This window comes from Mirounga leonina, unplaced genomic scaffold, assembly GCF_011800145.1.
Source record: "Mirounga leonina isolate KUSES-001 unplaced genomic scaffold, KU_Mleo_1.0 Mir_82, whole genome shotgun sequence".
Lineage (NCBI taxonomy): Eukaryota > Metazoa > Chordata > Mammalia > Carnivora > Phocidae > Mirounga > Mirounga leonina.
This window is the reverse complement of record NW_023270825.1, coordinates 32,138,311-32,161,451: the sequence shown is the minus strand read 5'-3', so window position 1 is coordinate 32,161,451 and position 23,141 is coordinate 32,138,311. Positions and strand designations below refer to the sequence as shown.

Below are 23,141 nucleotides of genomic sequence, written 5' to 3'. Positions count from 1 at the left end.
AGGATTTTCTCTTTAAAGACCTCTTGGGAGGAGATGTAGACTGATAGCCACGTGCCCCAGCTTCAAGTCTGTGTTCGTATTTCAGCTTCATATTCATGCCTCAGCCTTAGGTCTGTGTTCATATTTCAGCTTCAAGTCTGTGTTCATATTTCTCCTTTCCATGAGGCCCCTCTTGCCCTCTCTGTTTAAAATTGCAACCTATTCTCATACATTATACCAAATCCCTTTAGTCTAATTTGTTTCCCCTAGAAATAGTCACTTTTTGACACACTACATAGCTTAGCACTTCTTGTGTTCATTGTCTGCCTCCCACTGGTAGAATACAGACTCCACAGGGCAAGGATTTCTTGCCCTTTTGTGCACATTGTATGCCTAAGTGCCTAGAACAGTGCCTGGTGCATAGTTAAGCCCTTGGTAAATATGCCTTGAGTGAATGAGCCAATGGCCCAGTGAAGGGAGAGCTAATATAGTGTAGAGATAACGAGCTTGGGCTCTGGAGTCACATGATCCTGGATTTGAATCCCAGCTTTGCCGCTTAGCAGCTGTGTGCCTTTAGAAAGTGATTTAACCTCTCTGAGCCTCAGTTTTCTCATTTGTAAAATAGGGATTATAGCACTGGCCTTGATGGTGTGTTGTAAAGATCGGAAGAGATAGTATAGCATGGTGGCTAAGAGGCAAGGCTTTGCATTCCAGTAGATCTGGGATCTGGGCTTTAGTTTCAAGTTCTGGCTCTCCCATGACCTTTTGCAATGTTTAGAAACTCTGTAAGCTCACTTTCTTTACCTGTAAAATGGATATAATACTATGGCCTGACAAATAGGACAGAGGGCAGGATTAAAGAGGTAATCCACGTGCAGGGTTTACCAGACCAACCAGCTCACAGTAAGGGATCCATGAACTCAAGCTCTTTTGAGAACAGTGATGATGTTTGAAGTTAGCCTCATTGCTCATACAGAGTAACTACTCAATAAATGGTAGGTTTGAGAAAAGAACAATACTAGGACTCTGGGAACCTCCTAAATTAATGTCACTGTTTTCCTCCAATTCTGTCATCTCCAGGGAAAGTAAAGCAAATAGCTGCTATCTCTGTGAGCTTTTTGTTTCAAAATGAAAATGGAATGGTGAGCAACTTTTATGTGCCATACTCCTTTCTTTGTTCTTTAATGAGACAGTTCCATTATGATTTCAGGGGTTATTTTTGAATTTTGGAGGACTGAGTTGCCACAGGGGCTCCGCCCTACCAGGTGGTCATTGGGAGGACTTTATATAACTTGGGTGTTGGTTAGATTGTTCAGAGGCAATGATACCGGTTTGGGGAGATGGTGATATCTCAAGGGTTCGATTGGCTTCCACTGCCTTCTGTAAGAAGAGATGCCTCTTCCCAGCTCTGCTCATTTGCTGTGTGAGTCTCGGCAAGACACTTCACCTCAACCAGACCCTCTCGCTGTATGGCCCATGAGTCCATGTTCTGTCTTGCTGTGTAGCCCTGGCCAAATTAGACAATTTCACTGTACCTAATAAAAAATGGGATGGTCCTACACTGTAGGGTTTTGTGAGGATTGAATGAGCTATTACATGTAAAGAGTACTTTAAAAGTACTCAATAATATTTATTATTATGTCATTTACTAAAAAATTGAAATAATCTGGTACTGTGATATTTTAAATTTATGAACACTTTCTATATTTTGAAAGCCCGGGAACTCCAGCTTCTGCCCATAGTGTCCTGTGGGGTCTTGAAAGCATGTGCTGAAGAATATCTTTGCTTAGGAAAGAGCCACAGGTGTCCACCGTGTCTTCCGAGAAGTGATCAAATGTAGTTGCCTCTGTTATTCAGCATAATGTAGGGAAATGATAGGCATAACGGGGTTGTTATGAGGGTGCTCAGGGCAATGTGGGGAAGACCCTGAGGTCAGGGCAGCCCTCGGAGAGGAAGCTGCTAGCCCATTCAGGAAGGTCTCACGAGATGGATTTTACCTGATGACCTGGCCTCAGCCCAAATTCTGACCCAGAGCTCATCACGCTTGGGTGGACCTGGCTTTGTTTATGGTCCCAAAGTTCCCAGGCCAGACTGAGCTATAAAAGCAGAATGCCAGATTGTTAATTTTACCATGAAAAAGAGCTGTTCTGTGCACTGGACAGGCACGCTGGTCCAACTAGCACATTTCCCCTTCAAAGCAAGTTAAATGAGAAATCAAGCTATTGGAAGGTGACTTGTTTCAGTGTGGAGTTGACAGTAAGGGAGCCACGTGATTCAGATGTTTCTGGTGGGTGGCCAGTAGCCTGCTGCATCTGTTGCCACAGCCCAGATCTGCCCACTGGCTGATCCAGGCGCTCACCTGAGCCACGCAGGGCCCCTAGCAGCCCTAGCTGGTCTTCGACTCTGCACTGCCCTCATTTGCCTCTCTGACTACCCTTTCTATTCATTTTTTGGCTCACTAACTTCCTCCTCACACACTTCTGATGCATTTGCTTTAATTTAAATTTTATTTTTCATCAAAGTAAAACATGGGTATTGTTTTATAAATCTAATGATCATATAATACTTAAACCAAAAAACAGCATTTCCTGGCCCCAAGGCCGCTTCTCCCCTTTGATTCTTAGTCTCTTGGAGGAGCCACTTTCAAACCATTGAGTTGTTGATTCTGCTAGTTTGTCTCCCTATTTCTAAATGATATGCCTGAATTGCTATTTCTTGATGTTTCCATTGAAGATGATTCTATGAAAGATGACCACTGAGTCACCATTCTCCCTCTCAGTTTTGCTCTTCGCTTCTTTCCAATGTGGTCTTATCTTAACACTTAGTTAGAACCGTATTTAGCACTTATGTTATTGCCAATGTGAGTACTCACAGAGAGCTACTAAATGTACTATGATTATATTTCTTTCCTTCCTTCCTTCTTCCTTCCTTTCTCTCTCCCTCTTCCTTCCTTCCTTCCTTCCTTCCTTCCTTCCTTCCTTCCTTCCTTCCTTCCTTCCTTCCTTCCTTCTTTCTTTCTCTCTCTCTTTCCTTCATCGCTCCCTCCCTCTCTCCCCCCTTTTCTTCCTTCCTTGTATTTTTAAATTTCTCTTTGGAACATATTTCTCCACCTGTTCTCCATCTTTAAATTAATAAGGGCATTTGAAACCATAACTGCCATACCTTCACCACACCTAGCAGAAGTAACAAGTCATTGATATCATCCAATACCTGGCCTATATTCAAATTTCCCTGTTTGTCTCAAAGATGTCCTTTTATAGTTGGTTAATTTGAATAAGGACCTAAATAAGGTCCACAAATTGTATTTGGTTGTTATATTCCCTTTCTTTTATTCTGTAAAACCCCACGCCCACCCCTTTTATTTGACATTGATTTGTTGGAGAAATTGGATATAGAATGCCTGACATTTTAGATTTGGTGGATGGTTTCCTCACAAGGTCGTTTAACTTGTTCTTCTATATCCTATTAGATTAGGACTTAGGGTTTTTTTTTTTAAGATTTTATTTATTTATTTGACAGAGAGAGAGATCACAAGCAGGGGGAGTGGCAGGCAGAGGGAGAGGGAGAAGCAGTCTCCCCGAGGAGCAGGGAGCCTGACATGAGGCTCAATCCAGGACCCTGGGATCATGATCTGAGCCGAAGGCCATCGCTTAACCAACTGAGCCACCCAGGTGCCCCAGGACTTAGATTTTTTTAAGCAAAAATATTCTACAGGTGGTGCTGTTTACTTCCTATTTTATCATGCCATAAAACAATACTGTCTTGTTGTGCCACCTTTAACGGTGATTAAATTGATCAGAGGGTTCAGATGATGGCAGCTGATCATTCCATTGCCAGGTTCCCTATCAACTTTTCCCCTAATCCATTGATGATCATTACCTAGATTCATCATTTTATGGGGCACATATCCTGTCCTTTCGTTGTGTCATTCAGTTCTGAACCAGTAAGTGTTGATTACCTAGTTTGACTCCAGTGTAACTCCAGGTCCTACCAGATAGCTAACTGAATTTACCTGGAAGTAATATGCTCCTATGTTGTGTTGATTAATGTTTTTATTTGAACCTCTAGTTGAGCTTTGCTATTGGCTTAGAAAACATAAACAGAGAAGTGGAAAGCTTTCTTGTCAGTCATGTTGAAAAGTAACTGGGAGGAAAAAAAATAGATTTTTAAGAAGACTCTGCTTCAGTTTCTAACGCCTCCTTTCTCCAGGGCAGGGAAGCTCTGCAGTCTGTTGGAATCTCTTCTGCTTGTGAGGGGATTGGAGGGAAGCTACCAGAACGGACACAGGACACACAGTCGTTTAAGGACTTTTTGATTGCTGTTGTGTTTTAGTTTTTATTCCTCTAGTTACTAAGACGTCTTTCATAAAGATTTTTCTAAACCCTATTGCATATGATTAGGGCTTTTCCTTTCCTCTATAATGAGGACTGGTACCCTTGATGTGTTTTAGCAGAATTTAGCTTCTACATACAATTTGAAATACACACACACATGCACGCAACACTTGTAATTTTCTCAATTGACATATTATTAGTATTGTTATTTTACTGTAAGAACCTGCCTTGTAAGGGTCAACTTCAGTGGCACGATGAAACTCTGAAGGTAATTTGTGTCTCCTTCCTGCAAGTTGGTTCCCCTAGTGTCTCTTGGCTAGGGGGCCTTTTTCCATGCTTTTCAAAGACCTCTTTGGATTAAAATGAATTCCTGGTATAAATGCCTGGTGTATTACTCATACAGATTGGTTACCTTTTTAGTGCCTGCCAGTATTCCAGAGTTTAAGGTCCTCCTCTAAAATACTCTGTAGTTCAGGGGCGCCTGGGTGGCTCAGTCGGTTAAGCATCTGCCTTCGGCTCAGGTCATGATCCCAGGGTCCTGGGTTCGAGCCCCGCATCGGGCTCCCCGCTCAGCGGGAAGCCTGCTTCTCCCTCTCCCTCTCCCACTTCCCCTGCTTGTGTTCCTTCTCTCACTGTCTCTCTCTCTGTCAAATAAATAAACTCTTTAAAAAAAAATTTAAAATACTCTGCAGTTCAAATTCTTATAATATTGGGGCCTCTTCTGCCATTTGTAAAAACTTTCCACATAACTCTCAATGACAAAATTGCACCTTTCTTTCAAGGCCCAGATCAAATGACACTTTTCCTGAGTCCCCCAGTGAGAAGCCATCTTTTCCCATCTTCTAGACTCTCTCTTCATTCTCCTTATGACAAGGATTATTTGCTCCCTTTCATTATAGTTTATATAGTAATACTCATACTACTTCTCCCTTTTAACAGAAAAATAGCAGTCTTCTATTTGCTTTGTTTTGACCCCAGTTAGTATTTAATAAATATTCTATCAACATTTTGAATTGTAATAATAAAATGACTTGAGTGATTTTATTTTGTCAGATATTCAGCTTATATTTCAGCTATGCTTTAAATATCTATTGGGGACTCTGTCAGTCAGATGTAGAGCCAGATTTTCTATCTCAGAAGAGGGAGGAAAAGAATGTGTACAGGAATTAACATGGAATTTGGAGTCGGAAGACTAGATTCAACACCCACCTCAATCACTTCAGAGTCACTGCTTTAGAGCAATTGGTATGTCACTGGGCGCCCTCCCTAGTAGCATAAGGATCTGTAGCAAAAGTCACTTAGGACAATTTAAGATTTAGCTCATTAGAAAGAGAGAAGGGAAGAAAAGACTGTGTGGATTTATGAGTAGTAGTGGATGGTACAGGGATGGATCTTGGGCTTTCAAAACCCTTCTAGGTGGTGCTGGCTGGGGAAGGGACGTCTGAGAGGGGTTCCACTCTACTGTGTTGGGAAGGTTGAGTGTTCAAAGCCCATGGGGTTTACAGCAGAAAGAAGATGGTGGAGTTGGGAAGGGAAGCCATAAATATACATTTTACTCTTTAACTCCTTGCAATCTTGCCCCAAACCTACCTAGTCCCAGATACAGCTTTCTTTCACTTCTTGCTTCCACTGTCCTCTCTTAGGAACTCCTTTGCTGAATTAATGAATGGGGCCACTTCTAATAAATCATAACCAGCACTTAAATGAGCCTCACATGAGTAAGAGAGGACCACCTTCAAAGAGAGCATAAAGGTTCGGACACTATCGATAGTCACCTCTGTAGAGAGAGGAAATAAAACCAAGATCCCATTGCATTGGGCATCACAACTTCACAAGCAGTTCCTCCTTGTTTCAGAAAGACATTGAGACCCAGCTTTCTCATGAAAGTTATTCCTTTACCATCAATCTGCCTCTCTCTAGGAGGTGCATTCCCCTTCAGGATCAAGGAGTGTAAAGAGCATGGGATCTGGAATCAGTAGACCCAGGTGTGGGTCCATTTATATGCTGTGAACTTTAGGCTACTCACTTTTCCTCTCTGATGTGGAAAGAAATGTAATACCTACCTTATCACTAGATGATAAGGAGGTTCAGAATGAGATTCTGTATTTGTTTATGCCTTGTGTATATAGCCCCTTCATTTTTTCTAAAGCAACATAAAGAATTCTTCCCTATTACCAAGTTATTTCAAAAGGCACATCTTGCCATGGGTGAGAATCAGAGCCATGTCGTGGTCTAATGGCTCTTCTGTTTACTAGCGTGAGCAATTCCCTCCACCCCCTGGCACCTTGCTTTCCTCTCTTGTGAAATGGTCAAGAATATCAGTTGTCCAGACAAGGAAGTTATTTGAAGTAGAAAATGTGCAGGGTAGACATAGGACTGGTGAGTTTCCATTCTGCTATTTCCAGTTCTACCTATTTCATTTCTTCTAGCAGGATTTAAAATCCACAGTAGTTTTCCTGGTGCCATGATTAAACATGGTGAGTCTGGTTGAAAGAAGTGATTTTGGAGTCACATAGATGTGGCTGCTTGCTGCAAGCTATGCAAGTTACCAAATACATTTATCCTGAGAGCCCAAGAACAATGTCACCTACCGCATAGGATTGCAATGAGGCAAGTTACGTAAATAAGGCATTGAGCGTACTGTTTGGCACCCAGTGGGTACTCACTGAGTGTTAGTTTTTTTCCTCTAGACTATATATTGCTCTTCAGTTTTTACCCTCATCAAATCACATTTATTATACATTCCAAATAACGCACGGTACTAAGGAGGTGCTTTAATAACAGGGTGCTACGGGACCGTCAGGTTGGGATGAAGAATGGAGGGAGCCAGTTATGTTTGCCTTGTAATAAGCAGTAGTGGTATCTCGTCTCCTTGCTCTGGTCCTGAGCCTGCTGAGTCACTGTTCCAGCCGCTTGGCCCCATGATCTCTGGCTGGGTCTACGGAACACAGCAAAGGCCACAAGAAACCAGCACTAATAAATGGCAGATCATTTTGAGGGATTTTTCTTTGCGTTCCTGTGCTTGCTCTCCTGGTGAGATAGGAAACCTTTAATAAGACTTCTCCTAAATGATGCTGCATGTGAAATGTGGATTTTCCCCCCTCTGTTCTCCTAACAAATGACCATTTCATGAGGTTTCTTTTCATTTTTTTCCCGTCTTCTTTCCTGCTTCTCAGTACATTCCACAAAGAGCTTATTCCTCTGCTGGTTACTGATTGATGGTTCTACTCTGTGTGCCCTTTAATTTTGCAATAAACCAACAAGGAGTTGAGACCACAAACTTAAAGAGAATTGACTTATTTATTTGACTGGATTCACTGGAATAACAGGCAGACTTAGTCGTTTCAGTGCTGTCCTGGGGAGGGCAGGAGGAGTCCGTGAGCCCAAACTCTGCCTTGTAAATAACCAGACAGAGAAGAGCTTCCTTGTCCTCCCATTCCCAAGCAGCTGGCTGTTCATTTTCAGCAGTGATCCCTTTCCAAGCCTCGATCTGAGCAGGAAATCTTCCACAAGACTTGCCCACAGCTCCAGGATTCTGAATTCAGTGGGACTTCAGATATGTGGAAATGGAAAGACACCATCCACAGGTCCCGTGTTTCTTGTTTTCAAAGGGCTCCTCATGCCCCTTAAATGATTGCCAGCATGACCACAAACCTGCCTGGGTTACCAGTCCTTCCAGGCCTGGCCTCTCGGCTGGATGATGTCAAGGACCAAGAACAAACCCCTGCCCCTACCCGCTCCAGCCCGGCTGTGTCTTCACCATAGATAGACCAGGGCCTCCATCACAAGCACCGGCAGCAATACACTTCAGGAATCAATTACCAAACATATGAAGAATCGACTGATTTTTTTTTTCTTATTTAGCACCACCATCGTATGGTGTAACCAGTCAGAAAATGAATGCAAACATCATTTCAAGTCGGAAAACAAGAACAAACTTTTTGAATGGCTCACGTGGATCCTAAGTGAACTGAAGACAGTCCTTTTAGGGTATTTAAACACATAGAAACTCCTATCATTTATATTTAAGGAGGGCGGTGTATCCAGGGCTCTTCCCTGTGAGTTGAAGTAGAGCTGGAAAGATAAAGGCCCACATGGGATTGGTCCCGGCTGCGAACTCCTCCTCCAGATCCCCCGCTGTTTGTGGCTCCACCACGTTTAACCAGCTCACTGCCTGTCCTCCTTCTGCTCTCCTGCGGCAACCTTTCTTCTGAAACTCTTGCCATCACATGTTAGCAGAAGTGAAAATATTAGCAGAGAGGTTAGCGGCCAAGACAGAAATAGAATCCAGGAGTCTGTGTCTTTTCTTCTGCCATACCTGCTGGAGCATGGTTCCTCCCTGCACTGAAGACTCAGTGTTTCCAGCTCCACCAAACAGCATTCGAACAGTCGACTGGTTTCTTCTTGCTACTGAAAGTTTGTCTTATTCTTAAACATTCTGTACAGTTTTTCTTTCCGTGTGATTTTGCAGTAAATCACATGGCACTTGGTCCGTCCGATCTCAGCAAATGCCAGGCTCTAAGGAAATTAATCCACGAATATCCATGAGGCTGTGAGGGTTCTTGTCACAGAGCTTTTATGTGGTAGAGCCGGCCCACACTGGAGGTGCAGACAGACCGGGTTTGAATCTGGCTCTGCCACACACTAGCTATTCCGTCCCCGAAAATGGTTCAACTCCTCTGAGCCTCAGTTTCCTCATCTTCAAAACTAGGATAATAACATTTGCCTCACTGAGGTGTGAGGATGAAATGAACTAATGTATGTAAAGCACTTGGTACAGGCTTGGATCCGCAGGAAGTAGACAGTCTCCTCCCTTCTCCCTCCTTTAGAATGGGTACAGGGAGGCAGAGACCCCTGAAGTCTCAGAACATTGACCCTGTAGGTAGAGAGGGAAGAATCACCTACATGACACCGAGAAAAAATCCTGGTACTAAATTACTTGGGACCGATTGTCAAGGGGGACCATTAGGAACTGGGAGACGAGTCAGCTGCAGCGGGCATGGTGAGGAAAGACTTCATGGAAGAGGTGCAATTTGAACTGGTCCTGAAAGAGGGAAGCTGGAAGCAGAGTAAAGGACATTTCAGCCTTGGCATGGGACACTTGACATGGGGATGAGAGCCAGAGTGAGCGAACCATGAGAAACACAGAGAAGAATAGTAAGAGTGTCACAAGCTTCAGTGTTCCCATTGGAGAAAAAAATGGGAGTGAGTAGAATGGTAGGTAAAAAGCTGATAGTTGTTAGGCACCTGCTGGGTATTAGGCACCGTCTTAAGTGCTTTCTGTGCCAACTCATTTATCCTCACAACAGGTACAATCGTTCTCTCATGATGCAGTTGAAGAAAGTGAGGCACAGAAAGATTAAGTCATCTACCTGAAATTCTACAGCTGGGTGGTGGTGGAGCTGAGACGGAAGCCCAGGAGGTCTGACTCCAGAGCCCACCCTCCTAATACACAAGAGCTGTTTCCCTCATGAGGCAGTGAGGATGAGCTAAGACCACTCTGTGAGCATCCTCTGAAAAGTATAAAGCATCATGCACACATAAAGTGCTGTCAGTATTCTTGTTAATGACGTTAGATGAGAGGCAAATGAAAATGCGGGAGGAAAAATGACAGGATAGCACTCTCGTGCAGTTACGCTTAGCAGCTCATGTCCCTCACCATCCCCTCTAGCAACTCAGAGGCCTGACACAACCTCATACTTCCTCTTGGGACAGTGCTCCAGGTGTCCATTCCCAAGGCACCAGAGTAGATACTGGAGACTAAAAACCTATTTGTCATCTGGCATTGGGGCTCATGCCTTGAGTGTGATCTGCCCTTGGCTAGGACATCATTTTATGGGCCTGTAGCACATGATGGGGATTGGCTTGTTAGTGACCACGATCAAAGATCTCCACTCCAAGGGCATTGCCATGGAAGGAGGCCCATCCTCACTTGCCATGTAAATATTTAGCCATTTTAATGTATTTTTTCTGGGCCTATTCTTCTTCTGTCTCTCTTATGTTGACTCTGTTTAATTGTAGGTTATTATTGTTTATGGATGTTGATGTCATTTATTTAAATATGGATATAGACAGATAGCTTCAGCTCCCAATTCCCCCCACCCTTCTTTAAAAAACAAGCAACAACAACAACACTTTACACAATATCCCTTCTTTGAGGATATCAAATAAATAGTTTTTGTTCAAAGGCTTCTCTCACAAGGCTGCTGTTTTGGAAATTTGTTCCTAGGCAGATGTTTTGACCTCCTTTTGAACAGGTTATGAATGATCTTTGCTCTCATTTTATGCTACAGATTGACTTTGGAGATAGAATTGGATGCATGCACCCAGTTTCTGAGTTCAGAGAGCCCTTGGAATGCAATTTGCTTGAGTGGCATAGAGATACAGAAGTCAGATTAGTGTTGGCTTGTCCTCCTCTGGAGATTTTTCAGAGGCGGGGTGAGATCAGAGGCCCCTCTGGGCTTCAGCTCCTCCGGGCTTCAGCTCCTCCCCACTCTAAGCCACTATAAGTTTGGCTGAGGCTGGAGAATAGCAAAGTAGGTGTTTATCAGGCTGGACTCCCCCAAGAGCCATATTTTCAGACCCCTGGGGAGCAAGTGACTCAACAGAACTATTTTCTTGGTCTCAGATGAGTCTAAGGAGGGGAAATCAGTCAATAGTAGCTGCCTGTGATGAACTGATCACAAAGCTGTGTCTTTCTAACCCTCCTTGCAAATCAAAAGGAGGGGAATCCCCAGAACCCAGGCGTACACGTGAATAGAAAGCACCATCAAGTAACAAAAACACCTAAAAAGGTCAGCAGAAACTCAGAGGGCTGTTGGAAATTCACCTCCCCTGCCTTTCTGTGGGGCTCAGTGGGCAGTAAGGGAGTGGGCGAGGACAACCAAACAAACCATCAAAAGCCACTCGGCCGCAAGAAACGTACAGTGCAGTGAAGGCTGGTAGGAAGGTTTCTTCCACATCTGGGACCCTCAGAGTCATCCAGCAATTGGCCTTGTTCGCTTCCAAGCCCCAGCTGGCCAGAGACCTATTTGATCCCATGCTAAGGGCAAAATCGCCCACGGCTGGGGAATGCACCATTTGAAGCTGCTGTGAACGCACTGTCGCAGGTCACCAGCGGCGCGTGTTATTTCCTGCAACAAGCCCTAGATCACTGACAGGATGTCGCCCAGGTTGGGCTGCAGGTGGAAACAGCACGCCAGGCTGCTGTTTGTGACCTCGTTACAACTGTCACCCCATTTGAGACCCGGAACCAACGTGTGTTAACCTCAGCCCCATTGGAGCAGTGGAACAGTGGGCTGACAGCGGGACCGAGCTTTCACGCCTACGCAGTAGCTGCCACCCCAGGTTCCCCACCGCATCCCCTTGCGTGTGCACCCCTGGAGAAGGAGGCCAAAGAGAAAGCCACCCTGCCGTGCTGCCGTTTTCTTGTGTCTTTATTTTGACCAAATGGCAGGCACAGTTTTATTTCAGTCCGTTTCCTCTGAACTCAGAGGTCTAGACAATGGCTAACACGAGACAGAAGCAGTAGTGTTACCAGTCTCTGTGTGATTGAGTGTGTGTTTGTGCAAAGCTGTGGAGATTCGTTTCTCTCCCTCCACCTCCGTGGCCTCGTACTGAGCCAGTATCTTTGTTAGGGACTCTCCTACTTTAGGGACTCTCCTCGGAGGCAGTGTTTCTTGAGCATTGCCTGTGAATTTCCACAGTGAAACCTACAAAAGAGATTTTTTCCTCCAGGTTCGTAATAAGAGATATGAATTTTTATCAAGATTTGAAAGTATTCTCACCATAAATACCAAATTATTTGCAATTGTGTCTTTCATTCTTTTTTTTTTTTTTTTTTTTCTTTCTCTCTTCCGCAGCCACTGCCATTTGGTTCTGTGTAAAATGGATTTCTTGAGGGTGGAGATGATGAGAATCAATGATAAGGTGGAATTTTAAGTGTAATATTCATCCCGATGCGAACTGAAATGTATAATGTTTTTCATAGCAGCCTGCTACATTTGCAGCCAGAATATGTTCATTTTCTTTATGTCTTTTATGGACTCAACACTTTTTTTTTTTTTGACTCAACACTTTTTAGGTTCAGAGGAGTTAGGAGCATTTTCCAGAATTGCACAGCAGGCTAGTGACAGAGCCAGAAATACGAGGCAGGATGCCTGACTCCCACAACAGTGTTTTCTTCAGGCCAAATTGAAGTTTGGTCCTTTTACCACAAATATTTTGAAAGGAAAATCCCCCACAGTCTTTCAGATTTTCCCAGAACACAATTGTCATACAGACCTTCAAGCAGGCTGGAATACTAAAACCTTATCAGTTCTTTATTTTAGAACTGACAGTTGATATTCTCTGGGCTGAAGCTAAAGAAAAATGATTTTTTTTTTCATAATGGAATGATTTATAATTTTCCAGACCTTGGCAAAATTAAGCCAGTGAATAGTAAAACCAGAACTGTGACGCTCAAACTCCAAAATATTTGGTCTGACTTTTCCTCACAACAAATACTGGATATCTCTTTTCAGAGTTGGAAGTGACAGGAAGGGTTTGGGATGGGGAGAGGCGGGGGAGAGGCATGTGTCTATGAGTGTGGGCTTCCAGGCCTCTCTTGGAGGAACTCCCTCTGTTCCTGCACTGCACCCAGAGCTGCTCCATCCCTCGTGCCCTCCCCCACTTTCTTGCGGCAGGGGGGCTGGGGGTACAGGGGGGTGCAGGGGGGCCCACTCCCAACTCCTGTACAGCAGAATGGGTTGGGGCAGACACCGTCATGGTTGGGAATCAAGAGGAGAGTATGGTGAAAACCACTCCAGGGCCTTTCTCTCAAGCCTTGGTGATGAAAGGACTCAATGAACCTTAACAATTTCTCACAGGAAAATTCCAGCCTCTGTCTTCTTAAAAGCAGGACATTCAGCAACCCTTAACAGAGCCAGGATTGAAACCCAGAATTTCTGACTTACCCAAGGCCTATGTTTAGATAGAAAGGCTCGATCACTGTCCTATCTGGCAATTAGGATCATTTTAGATACCAAAAATGACAGTTTAAAAAAGTGTACCGTGGGCAGATAGACCATTTTTAATACAAAAAGAAGAAAAAATGAACTATGACTTCAGAACCTTTGAAAAGCAGAGCCCTGTCATTTTGAGAGTGCTAGATTTGGCAGCAGGCAGGCAGTTTGTGAGCAGAGTCAGCCCCCAGCCTCTCTCTCCATCGCTCGGATGATGCCCTTTCTCTGGCTGGCCAGGTTATCTGGTGCACTGCCTGTCCACTTGAGTAACCAGGAGTATTGGGACCATCCCTGCACCTAGCGCTACAGGCCCAATTAAAGTGATTTTGAAACTTGTCTGATTCTCTGTGTTAGCTTGTAGCAGGTTTCTGACAGGGAGGGGGTGGGAGGAGGAAGTGGGTGTTTTAATGGGCATAGAAATGCCACCCTACCCCCCCGAGGGGCCTCACGCACGATTCCTCTAACCCAGCCTCCCCCTTAAACTCTTGCACATAGACATGAGTTCCATGAAGAGCTTTAGATTCCAGGCCTCCTGTGGGCCTCGGAAATGACATGCCACATGCATCTGGGGCACTGAAAACCACCAAAAAGATAGGGAGAGTTCGACTCAGATTGCCTCAAATGCCTGGCTCTTTTGTAGAAGCTGCAGCTACTTACCTACTTGACTATGGTTATTTCGTAGCATCAGAGTCCAAAAGGACTCTTGTCACAAAATTGGGCTTGTTACAATGTAGCACTCTGATAATCTTCTAATTTCTGGACATTAAAAATAATGAACAAAGAAATCTATAGATCAAATTCTCTAGACCAGGACATGCAGGCCTGGAAAAGTCATCCATCCTAGGGTCTGGGCTAAGAGCTCCTCCTTCCTCTCCTCTGCCTACTGCTGCCTTGGGAGGAAGAGTGGGCAGGGAAGCCAGCATGTCCCTCTTCTTTTTTTTTTTTTTAAAGATTTTTTTATTTATTCATTTGACAGAGACACAGTGAGAGAGGGAACACAAGCAGAGGGAGGGGGAGAGGGAGAAGCAGGCTTCCCACCGAGCAGGGAGCCCGATATGGAGCCCGATCCCAGGACTCTGGGATCACGACCTGAGCTGAAGGCAGACGCTTAACGACTGAGCCACCCAGGCGCCCCCACGTCCCTCTTCTTATCTGAGCTGCTGACCTCAGGCAGGTGACTCTAGTTCACCTGGTGGAAAGTGGGGCTTACAAATTTTGCCTCTCACTTGCCCCCACAGAAAGTTGAATGAGGGCATGTGCCATATATTTAGGTCCTTAAAAAAATCTGACTTGTAAATATTGAGTTATTGTTTTGCTGACCATGAATATTTCTTCTGCTGACCAAAGAGGGCCAGATATTCCATTCCAACCTCTTCTATCCCTGGCTTACCATAAAGTCCTTCTTCTCTGTCACCTTCCAAGAGTCAAATAAAAGGAGCTTCTTCTGCCAAAGGCTGTGCGTTTAGATCTGACAGTTCTCCACCCTGATTTCTTCAGGGCTGTCCCATTTTCTCTTCTGTCTCCTATTTTTCAGTACTCACCATGAGCTGGAATATACTAAGTGGCTACTCCTGGAGGCCCCAGCAGAAATACTTCTAATACTTCACTGTAGGGTGGATCAGACTAGACATACAGTGGCCCCTAAGGTAGAATATATTCTGGACCAGGAAGTGTGAGTAGGATGGGGGCGTGGGTACAGCATAGATATAGTTTGGCCACAGCATAGCCAAAGAAAGATGGGTCAACTGAAGGCAAGTGGTCTGCACTGGATACAGAGACTCATGGAAAAGCAGGCTTAATTGCCCAGGGGACTCTAGCTCCCTAACCCCCTGACCCTTAGGGCTTATGGTTCTGATCAGTTTATTCTGCTCCTACCTTCTTGTCTCCGGTTATTTGCTCTCTTAAGCTATTTTTTTTAATACTTAATGGAAATGAGTCATATTTCTGTTTGTGTGTTAGTTGGCTTTTTCATCCACAAGACCCTGTCTTCTGACCAAAATGACATTCCTTCCCATCCATCTGCCTTTTTAGTTCACCTGGTCTTTAACTGGTTCCTGTCTTTCCACCTTTTTTTCCTCTAAGACCTGTTCTTTGTGAAAGCAGGACTTACTGGGTTGTTTATGAATATGTACCCTGAAGTTTCTTCTTTTTTAAAGAGCTTTATGGTGCCCTTAAAGTGAGCATAGATGCTGTACACAGAAGGGTTGAGTAGGATGCACTTAGAGAAAGCCAGATAATGCAAGAGAAAACTTGGAACCCAGGGACATGGTCTTTGGAGGGAGAAGTCTCACCCCAGTGTTGCCTTGGGAGAGGAGCACTAAAAATGAGACTTAAGGTCTATGTGGTATGAGAAGACTTGACTTACCATTTGCAAGTCAAGTGTACCCGAAGCATCCTGCAGCCCAGAGGGCAATACGGAGAAGCCCTGGGAGTAAGTGGTCTCTTGATATACAGAGTTGAGTGGAGATAATTGTTACTTTGTCTGACTTACAAAGCCTCCTCTTCCCAGTAGATGGTTGGTATTCTCCTTCCTGAAGAATAAACTTTAAGCTAGACTCCGTCTCCTCCTGGCTTCAGATGTAATCATGACCACTAAAACAAACAAACAAAAAACCAACCTATTTTCCCCTTAGTCCAAGAGTCCCATTCTGGCCTTTGGATTTGTAGTTGATGGGGGTGGGGGGGTGGGGGGTATGTTTTCAATGAGCCATACTTTCAGAGAAGTGGCAAAAATAGTTGCTGTCCTTTCATTTAAATTGTCATTGCTTTTTGAACATATCAACAATTGTTCTTTGTCAGCAGTGGGCTGTATGTTATACAAAAGGGAATCAGGTATGTTTTCTATCTAAAGAGGAAGGTACCAGTCCGCAAAGGATAACTAAAGACAATGATGAGTGCTAACATTTTAGCATTAACCACTGGTCAGGCACTAATGCTAAGGATCTTATATGCATTATCCACTTTCGTGAAACCCTGTGAGTTCAGTATTATCATACCAGAGAGGTATGAGACTTCCCCAATGTCATACGGCTAGTAAGTGGTGGAGCCCAGGATCTTAACTCCAGTCTGTCTGACTCCCAAGCACTTACCTAACTACTGTGCAAACTGCACTCCCACAAATGTGACACCAAGCATCGGAAGCCCCAGTCTTTCCATTGGAGCAAAATGGCAAGGACGCCCTTCTGAAGTGTCAGTCAGAACAACTTTCCAGAAACCAGGTAGTGTTAAGACTCTGTTTATAATGTGTAATAGTATTTTATAGGTTACTTTAAGGGTGTAGTTTTCGGGTCTCCAGAGGACAATGCATTTATGAGCTTCTGCGCAAGCCATGGTTATTTGTCAGCGATGCTATTTGAAAATGTTTCCATTCTATCATTTTGCTGAACACGGGTTGAGAAAACCACAACAATTTAGTAAGATGATGTGATTAGCAAAGCCCTGAGTTTGGTTGCTATGTGTCCTTCAGTGATTTGGCTTTCGGGTGCAAAATACAAAAGGAGAGGATTATTAGCAAAACCACTCTTGCCCTTGGAGAGTGAAATGTCTTCTCCACCTCGTCTCCTGTTGAAAGTGGAGATGGTGCTGAGTACCTTCTGAGGGACATCTGGAGTTTGGTTTGAGGTTCTGCAGGACATAACTCTATTAGTTCTGTATAATAAAACCATCATCTCAAGACAAGTTTCCATGAAGGACCAGTGAAATAATAGTAAAAATGAGGGGAAAAAGTGATCTGAATATTTTAGTAAATGGCTCATCTGTTAACTTACAAGTTTCTAGAGAAGACATACAGAGCCTTCACCCCTTTGTTTCTCCCTGTGTATATGGTGACAGGCCTTGCATGGTAGGTATTCAATACATTTTTTTTTTTTTTTGTATTATCATCACCATATCATTAGAGTTCTTTCATTTTTACCAAGCCATCATTTAGAAGAATTCTCTAAAAAAGTAGAGCTTTCCTATTTTGATCTCTCAGAAGCTTCACATTTTTAAAAACTAGGACAGACAGATATATTATTTTGTTCATTGGTAAATAAAGCGCATAGTATTTTCAGAGTCATACCAGTACCTATTGGCCTGCCTGTAAATGATTGCTATCTTTTTCTTATTGAGATTTTTGCACAAATTCCTAGCCATTGAATAAAACTTAAGAAGGACTAAGATTGGTAGAAATGATCAGATCCTGAAGTATATCCTAATGTAGGAAATTGTGGTTTAGTGTTCTCCTGTTAGATTCAATTATCTGAAGCACATGGTATTACTATATATTATATATATACTTAATCTATATAGCATCGTTCTGAAGAAAATAACACCAATAACAATGGCTTCTGTTTATTGACTATTTACTATGTGCCAGACATTGTTAGATGCCTCACATTGATTATCTCACTGAATTCTTGTAACAGTTCTGTAAGATGGGTATGATTTTACCTATGAACAAATGAAGCTACTTAACTCAAAAGTTTAAGTAACTTTCCCAGGGTGTGCAGTGTCAGAGTCAGAATTTGAACTCAGTTTAATTAAACTCCAAAGCCCACACCCTATATTATAAAGAGAGAAATGAACATAATTTTTATCCAGACTCCTACAAATGAGCATTTGTTCTTGAGAGAGTAGGCTGTTATTTGACTATGTAAAGCCATTGTAATTGCAGACGCATGGCATGTGATTCTTACCAGTCCAGATGAAAAGTAGCAATGCAGAAGAATGAGGAGAAGATGAGCAGATACTCAGCAGAGGGCTGCAGGATCTGACCATCACTTCAGAGTAGCTGGAGACTCATATGCCTAGCTCACACACAGAGACCTTGCAAAGGTTGGCTTTGCTAATAGAGTACTTCATTTCTTTGCCTGACCTTGCCATCGTGCTCCACTCTCAGCCCTCAATTAAGCTGCCATTGGTAGAGGATTTATAACGTGTCCATGGTTCATTCAAGAGACAGTGACAAAGGTGTGGCTGAAAAGCCGGACAATGAAGAACAGAGACAGTTTCCACTTCTGTTCAAATTCGGGTGGCAACAAAACCATAGCTGACCCTCGGGACAGACCAAGACAGTCCAACTCGATGCTTATTCCAGATACTAAGTGACTAGTACCATTTTCAGAAGGGACGTTTCCTCTGAGTGACCAAGATGCTCACAGTTCTTCCACGTAATGGGAACACCCAAACCTTGGGAAATGATTGTGGTGTTAGTCAATGTAATGTTCCAGGAGAGAATCTGTATTTTATTCTTCCTTCAGCCTTCTAAACAATATAGTAAATGTTATAAACAAAGATTTTTAAGGAAAAGAATAGTTTCTTGACTGAAGTGAATGTCATGGTGTGGCAGTGGATCATATGAATTTTAAGTTGGTCATATTTTAATTTGATCATAAAATTATAAGTGGATCATATAATTTTAAATATGAACCGTATTTTGTATAGGTAGGGTTATATTAATTTGTGTTTTAAATGCATAGTGAGACTGGAATGTTTTTGTTGGCGTTCAGCGAATCTAAAAGAACAGTGTTGTTCCTTTACGGATGAATCTTATTACAGTTTCACAAATTTGGAAATAAAACTCTGACTTTGAGTTAATATGGAAGAAGCCATAGGCATCCCAGTTTTAAATTACTGCTTTTATTTAGCACTAGCAATATCTTGGGCTGTGGATATAATCCTAAAAATTGAAGTTTGATCAAATGTGTTCATATGCATCTTAATTCTCTGGTTAGCCTTCTGTTATTTAGCTAATATGACAACACCTCTCAGTCCCAATTTACTCAGCATTTAGAAGGAACCGATTGGTGGTTTAAGCTCTAAAAGAAGCCTGCTTCCCCTTTTCTGTGTTTTGAATGACCTGTAGGTTTCGCCAGATATTCTGGCCTGCAGATAAAACTGATGAAAGTCAGAACTGGGGTTTTCCTACCTGTGCTTATCAGTCCTCCCCTGAACCACAGTCTGCTCTTTTGAGAGCTCTAATAATTAATTTGGTCTCTTTCTTCTCCCTTCCCCCACCTTCTCCCTGTCTGTTCACAGGTTATCTTGACGAATCAAATTACAACGCATCTAAGCAGAGCCCTAGCTTCTCAGGCAGACCTGGTGTCTCCAGCTGATGATTTGTCCCTGTCTGAAGGTAAGGGATCTGTCCGAGAGGGGCCGAAACTTGACACTGACGTATAACCTCACCGCCTTTCCTCTCTGCCTCTCCGCCCCCTGTTGCGCTGGGAGGCTGCGCTGAGAGGCCCTGGCCAGTGAACACAGCCGGATCCTGGCGATTTAGGCTTAGCCAACTTCCCCGGCATCTGATCCCTTGTATTTGGAAAGGCTCTTGCCCCGTCTCTATAGGCCAGCTTCCTTTTTCATCCGAGTGAGTCACCTTCATGGACATCCAATCACCTCCACCTTGAAGCCTGTCACACCTCCATAGATTGATTTTGGGTCCTTAGTATAAGGCCAACTGCAAAGTGACTTGATTTTTGAGACTGATGCTCACAGGTTGGCTTTACTGGTGGTCCCATAGCAATTCAGCCTTTTGTTTGTTGTGCTGGGTGCTTTGGGACTGGCTAAAAGTGTGCACCAGTGTCGTGGGCTGGAGATGTGGCATTCCCGGCCAACTTTACAAAAGGGTTAAGAGAAACTCTCCACATTGGTAAATCTGCAAAATTTTCTCCACCCTCCCATGCTAGCAAAGGTCAGCCTAGCTACGATTTACGTAGCTAGGGGAATTACGCCACGGAGCCAGTGGGTGGTTTCTAGCTTTATTGAAAGTTCTTATGTGACATTTCTGAGTTCTGCTAGTTGTGGGCTGGATAAATGTGCATAGCTGTGACAGACCCCCTGCACTTCCATTTTCTGAGAAGTGTTCATGAGGGAGCAGATGGGATTTGTAGGACTCAAAAGGCTCCTGACTGCCAGGTGGTCTAACGTGGATTGACCGCAGTTAACGGACTCAAAAATTGGAAGGATCACAGTCCTGCTTCTTGGTGGTGTTTTCAGAGTGAAAAACTACTTATTTATAAAAATTGTAAAATGCTCTGTGTCCCCTCTTTCCACATTCAGTGGTATGTCATCCCTCCCCCTCATCACCTGGACTGAAAAGCCAAATCATTTACTATTCTTCCCTCCCTGCACTCCTCTCATCCAGTCTTCTTGGTTCTTCTTTCCAAATATAGTCTTCCTCTGCCCCCTCTTCTTTGTAATTAAAAAAAATGTCTATGGCTATTACACATTTTTTTTTAAAGTAGGCTCCACGCCCACTGTGGGGCTTGAACTCATGACTCTGAGATCAAGAGTGGCATGCTCTACCGACTGAGCCAGCCAGGTGCCTCTTCTTTGTGATTTGTGTTGTGATCAGCTGACTTATTAAACTCACAGTTGGATTATTTTTATAAATTCCAAAATGGCCTTCCCAGCTCCAGCCTCTCTACCATTTCCATTCTGCCACTACCAAATGAAACTCTCTGAATCTGGCTTCCTTTTACTGTGCCACTCTCCTACTCAGAAGTCTGGGAACTGTATCAGCCCATTTTCTGAGAATGGGCCAAGATCAATAAGCTGCTTTTAAAATATTCAGGAATTTGTGGCTTGTCAGCCTGAAATCAGCCAGGGTGGAAGTATTTACACCATGGGAATCAGCAAATGCTAAAAATCAGGATTTTTTTTTTTTTCTCTTCTTTTGTGTGGATCAGTTTCCAAAACACGACTAGAGACAGTGCTTTCTCACTCCTCACAGTCTGCCCTGGCCTTCCCATTCCCCTTGGTTCTTGCCAGGGCCTTGCAGGAAGCTCCCCCATCAAGCACGCCTGCCACTCCCCACTCCTGCCCCATGCTGCTGCAGAGACAGCTCAACTTATCTAGAATAGCATTGCCCTTTTTTTACCTCTACCGCTTCCTTTCTTCCCGAATCCTCCGACTCAGTCAAGGTTTATTTAAAGACCACCTCTTCCCAAAAAACCTCCTTGTTTGTTCCAGTCTGCACTAGTCTCGCTCCTCTTCCTCCTCTGTGGCCCTTCTACCTGCTCTGCTTTATAAAGAAAAGGTCCAGGTAACTTAATTTAACTTTTCATGGTTTCCTGACTTAGATTGGCAGATTTTTTAAACAGGCTATCTTGTATTCTTTTCATATCCTGAGTGACTAGCAAAGCTAGGCACATAGTAGGCAGTAAATAAATGCTAAATGGATACCATAGTAAGTACTTTGTAAACAGTAACCATGAGATTCACATAAAGCACCTCATTAAAAATTGTTGTAATTATTTCACACACACACATACACATTTATTCAGCTTTGAGGAGAAAAAAAAATATCTTGTTTCCTTATTAAAAAACCAATAAGTAATAGCACTTCGCTTTATCTTAAGCAAAGAAGAGGAGCAGAACAGATACGGAGGAAATTGTTTTTGGGACTCCAGTGTAACCGCTTCCACAAAATGGTAAAGTTGTATTCATGACAAGGGGAGACTTACCAGCTCATCCTTAGACAACTTTTTAAAATTTTGAAATCCTAGGGAGACTGAAAACAGTTGGTTTTTCTAGATCTTTCCTTTGCATAGCTGAGCAGGTAACGAGGCTATAGAAATATTTTTCCTGAAATCTATAATGAAGTTCCTTACCAGTGAACTAATATGGAGAATTTTCTTAATGCATTTATACCTATTCAAATACATTGCAATGGTTGTTAATGCCACTATGGTTAATATGTATAAATTACTTTGTTGTTTCCAGGATCCATTGTATCAACTTTGCTATTGTGTTATTAGCCCTGGGACCTTGGGCAGGTCTTTTGATGACTTTGGGCCTCAAGATTGGAAATATAAGATTACTGAAGTCTTTTCTAGCTCTCCCATTGTGAGATCATGTTGTGGGTCTGAAAATCAGGAGCATTCACTTGTTGATGGGGTTTTAAAATTCTGATTTATGGAGTGGAAGAATGGCCTTGTATTTTCCTAGATTAAGCAAGATAGAAAGGATCTTCAGGAATCTTAGCATTGATACTTCGGCATACCTATAAGAACTTCCTTGCCCCACATTGCTGTCTCCTCACTCTGTAAACCATTCTGGTCTTGTCCGTCTGTCTCTTGCTCTCTCTACCTCTTTCCCACACAGACGTGGACACAAGAAGATGCGTGTGCAAACCAGTGAGAGTGAGAAACACACTGATGGGGTGAGCTCCAGGTCCACCCTGTCATGTAATAGATTTCAGCTACAGAGCAGAAGGCACAGCTTAAACAGTGCTCCCTTGAAAACAGTTGTGGGGTGAGAACAAGCGGCCAAGAGCAGCCAGCAATAAAATGATCTGAGTTGACCTAAGGGAAATACCCAGCAGGAGCCAGTTCAGGGAAATGAAGTCCCTTCTGCTCGCAGGGAATACAAGTGACCTGGCCCAACGAGAGATCTCTTCCACCCCAGCGGATCCTGTACTATTAATATCTGCCAGCTGCAGGCCCAGAGCATCCCCCCTGCTGAGATCAAAAGAGCCCCTATCTTAGCTGGAACAAGGTCATCTTCACAGAGCTGTGCAAGTGAGCCCTGGCTGGCTGCAGGGACCTCTATGGGGGAGGAGAAGTCAGGAGATGGGGAGGTGCTCTCTCACGCTCCTTTAATCTCGGCTGACCAGCTGTTGCCCTCCCAGTGTTTGTAAAGTTGAGAGTTCTTTGTTTTTGTGTTGCTAGTTTTTTTTTTTTCCCCCCTCCTTACTAAGTTTATGGCTGGGTTGTTGCTTGGATGATGTAGACCATGTTCACTGCTTGGGTCCCTGGTATGATTCCCTTCATTGGAGTTCCATTCCACTGTTGGATTATCCAGCTCCCAGGTAGGAAAGCCACAGAAGAGAAAAGTGGACCCC

The 23,141-nt window shown here is 43.5% G+C and overlaps 1 protein-coding gene across 5 annotated transcripts in view; it reads left to right on the top strand.

Annotated features, from left to right (window-relative positions):
• RAD51B (RAD51 paralog B) overlaps window positions 1-23,141 on the top strand; it is a 561,756-nt gene that overhangs the window by 387,430 nt on the left and 151,185 nt on the right. For all 5 annotated transcript variants that reach the window (XR_004677086.1, XR_004677087.1, XR_004677088.1 and 2 more), the window contains exon 8: window positions 19,334-19,430. Coding sequence is in view for 2 of the 5 variants with exons in the window: in XM_034993401.1 (XP_034849292.1) it covers window positions 19,334-19,430 (97 nt within the window). In the remaining 3 variants the exon portion in view is untranslated. The remainder of the gene's footprint in view (window positions 1-19,333; window positions 19,431-23,141) is intronic.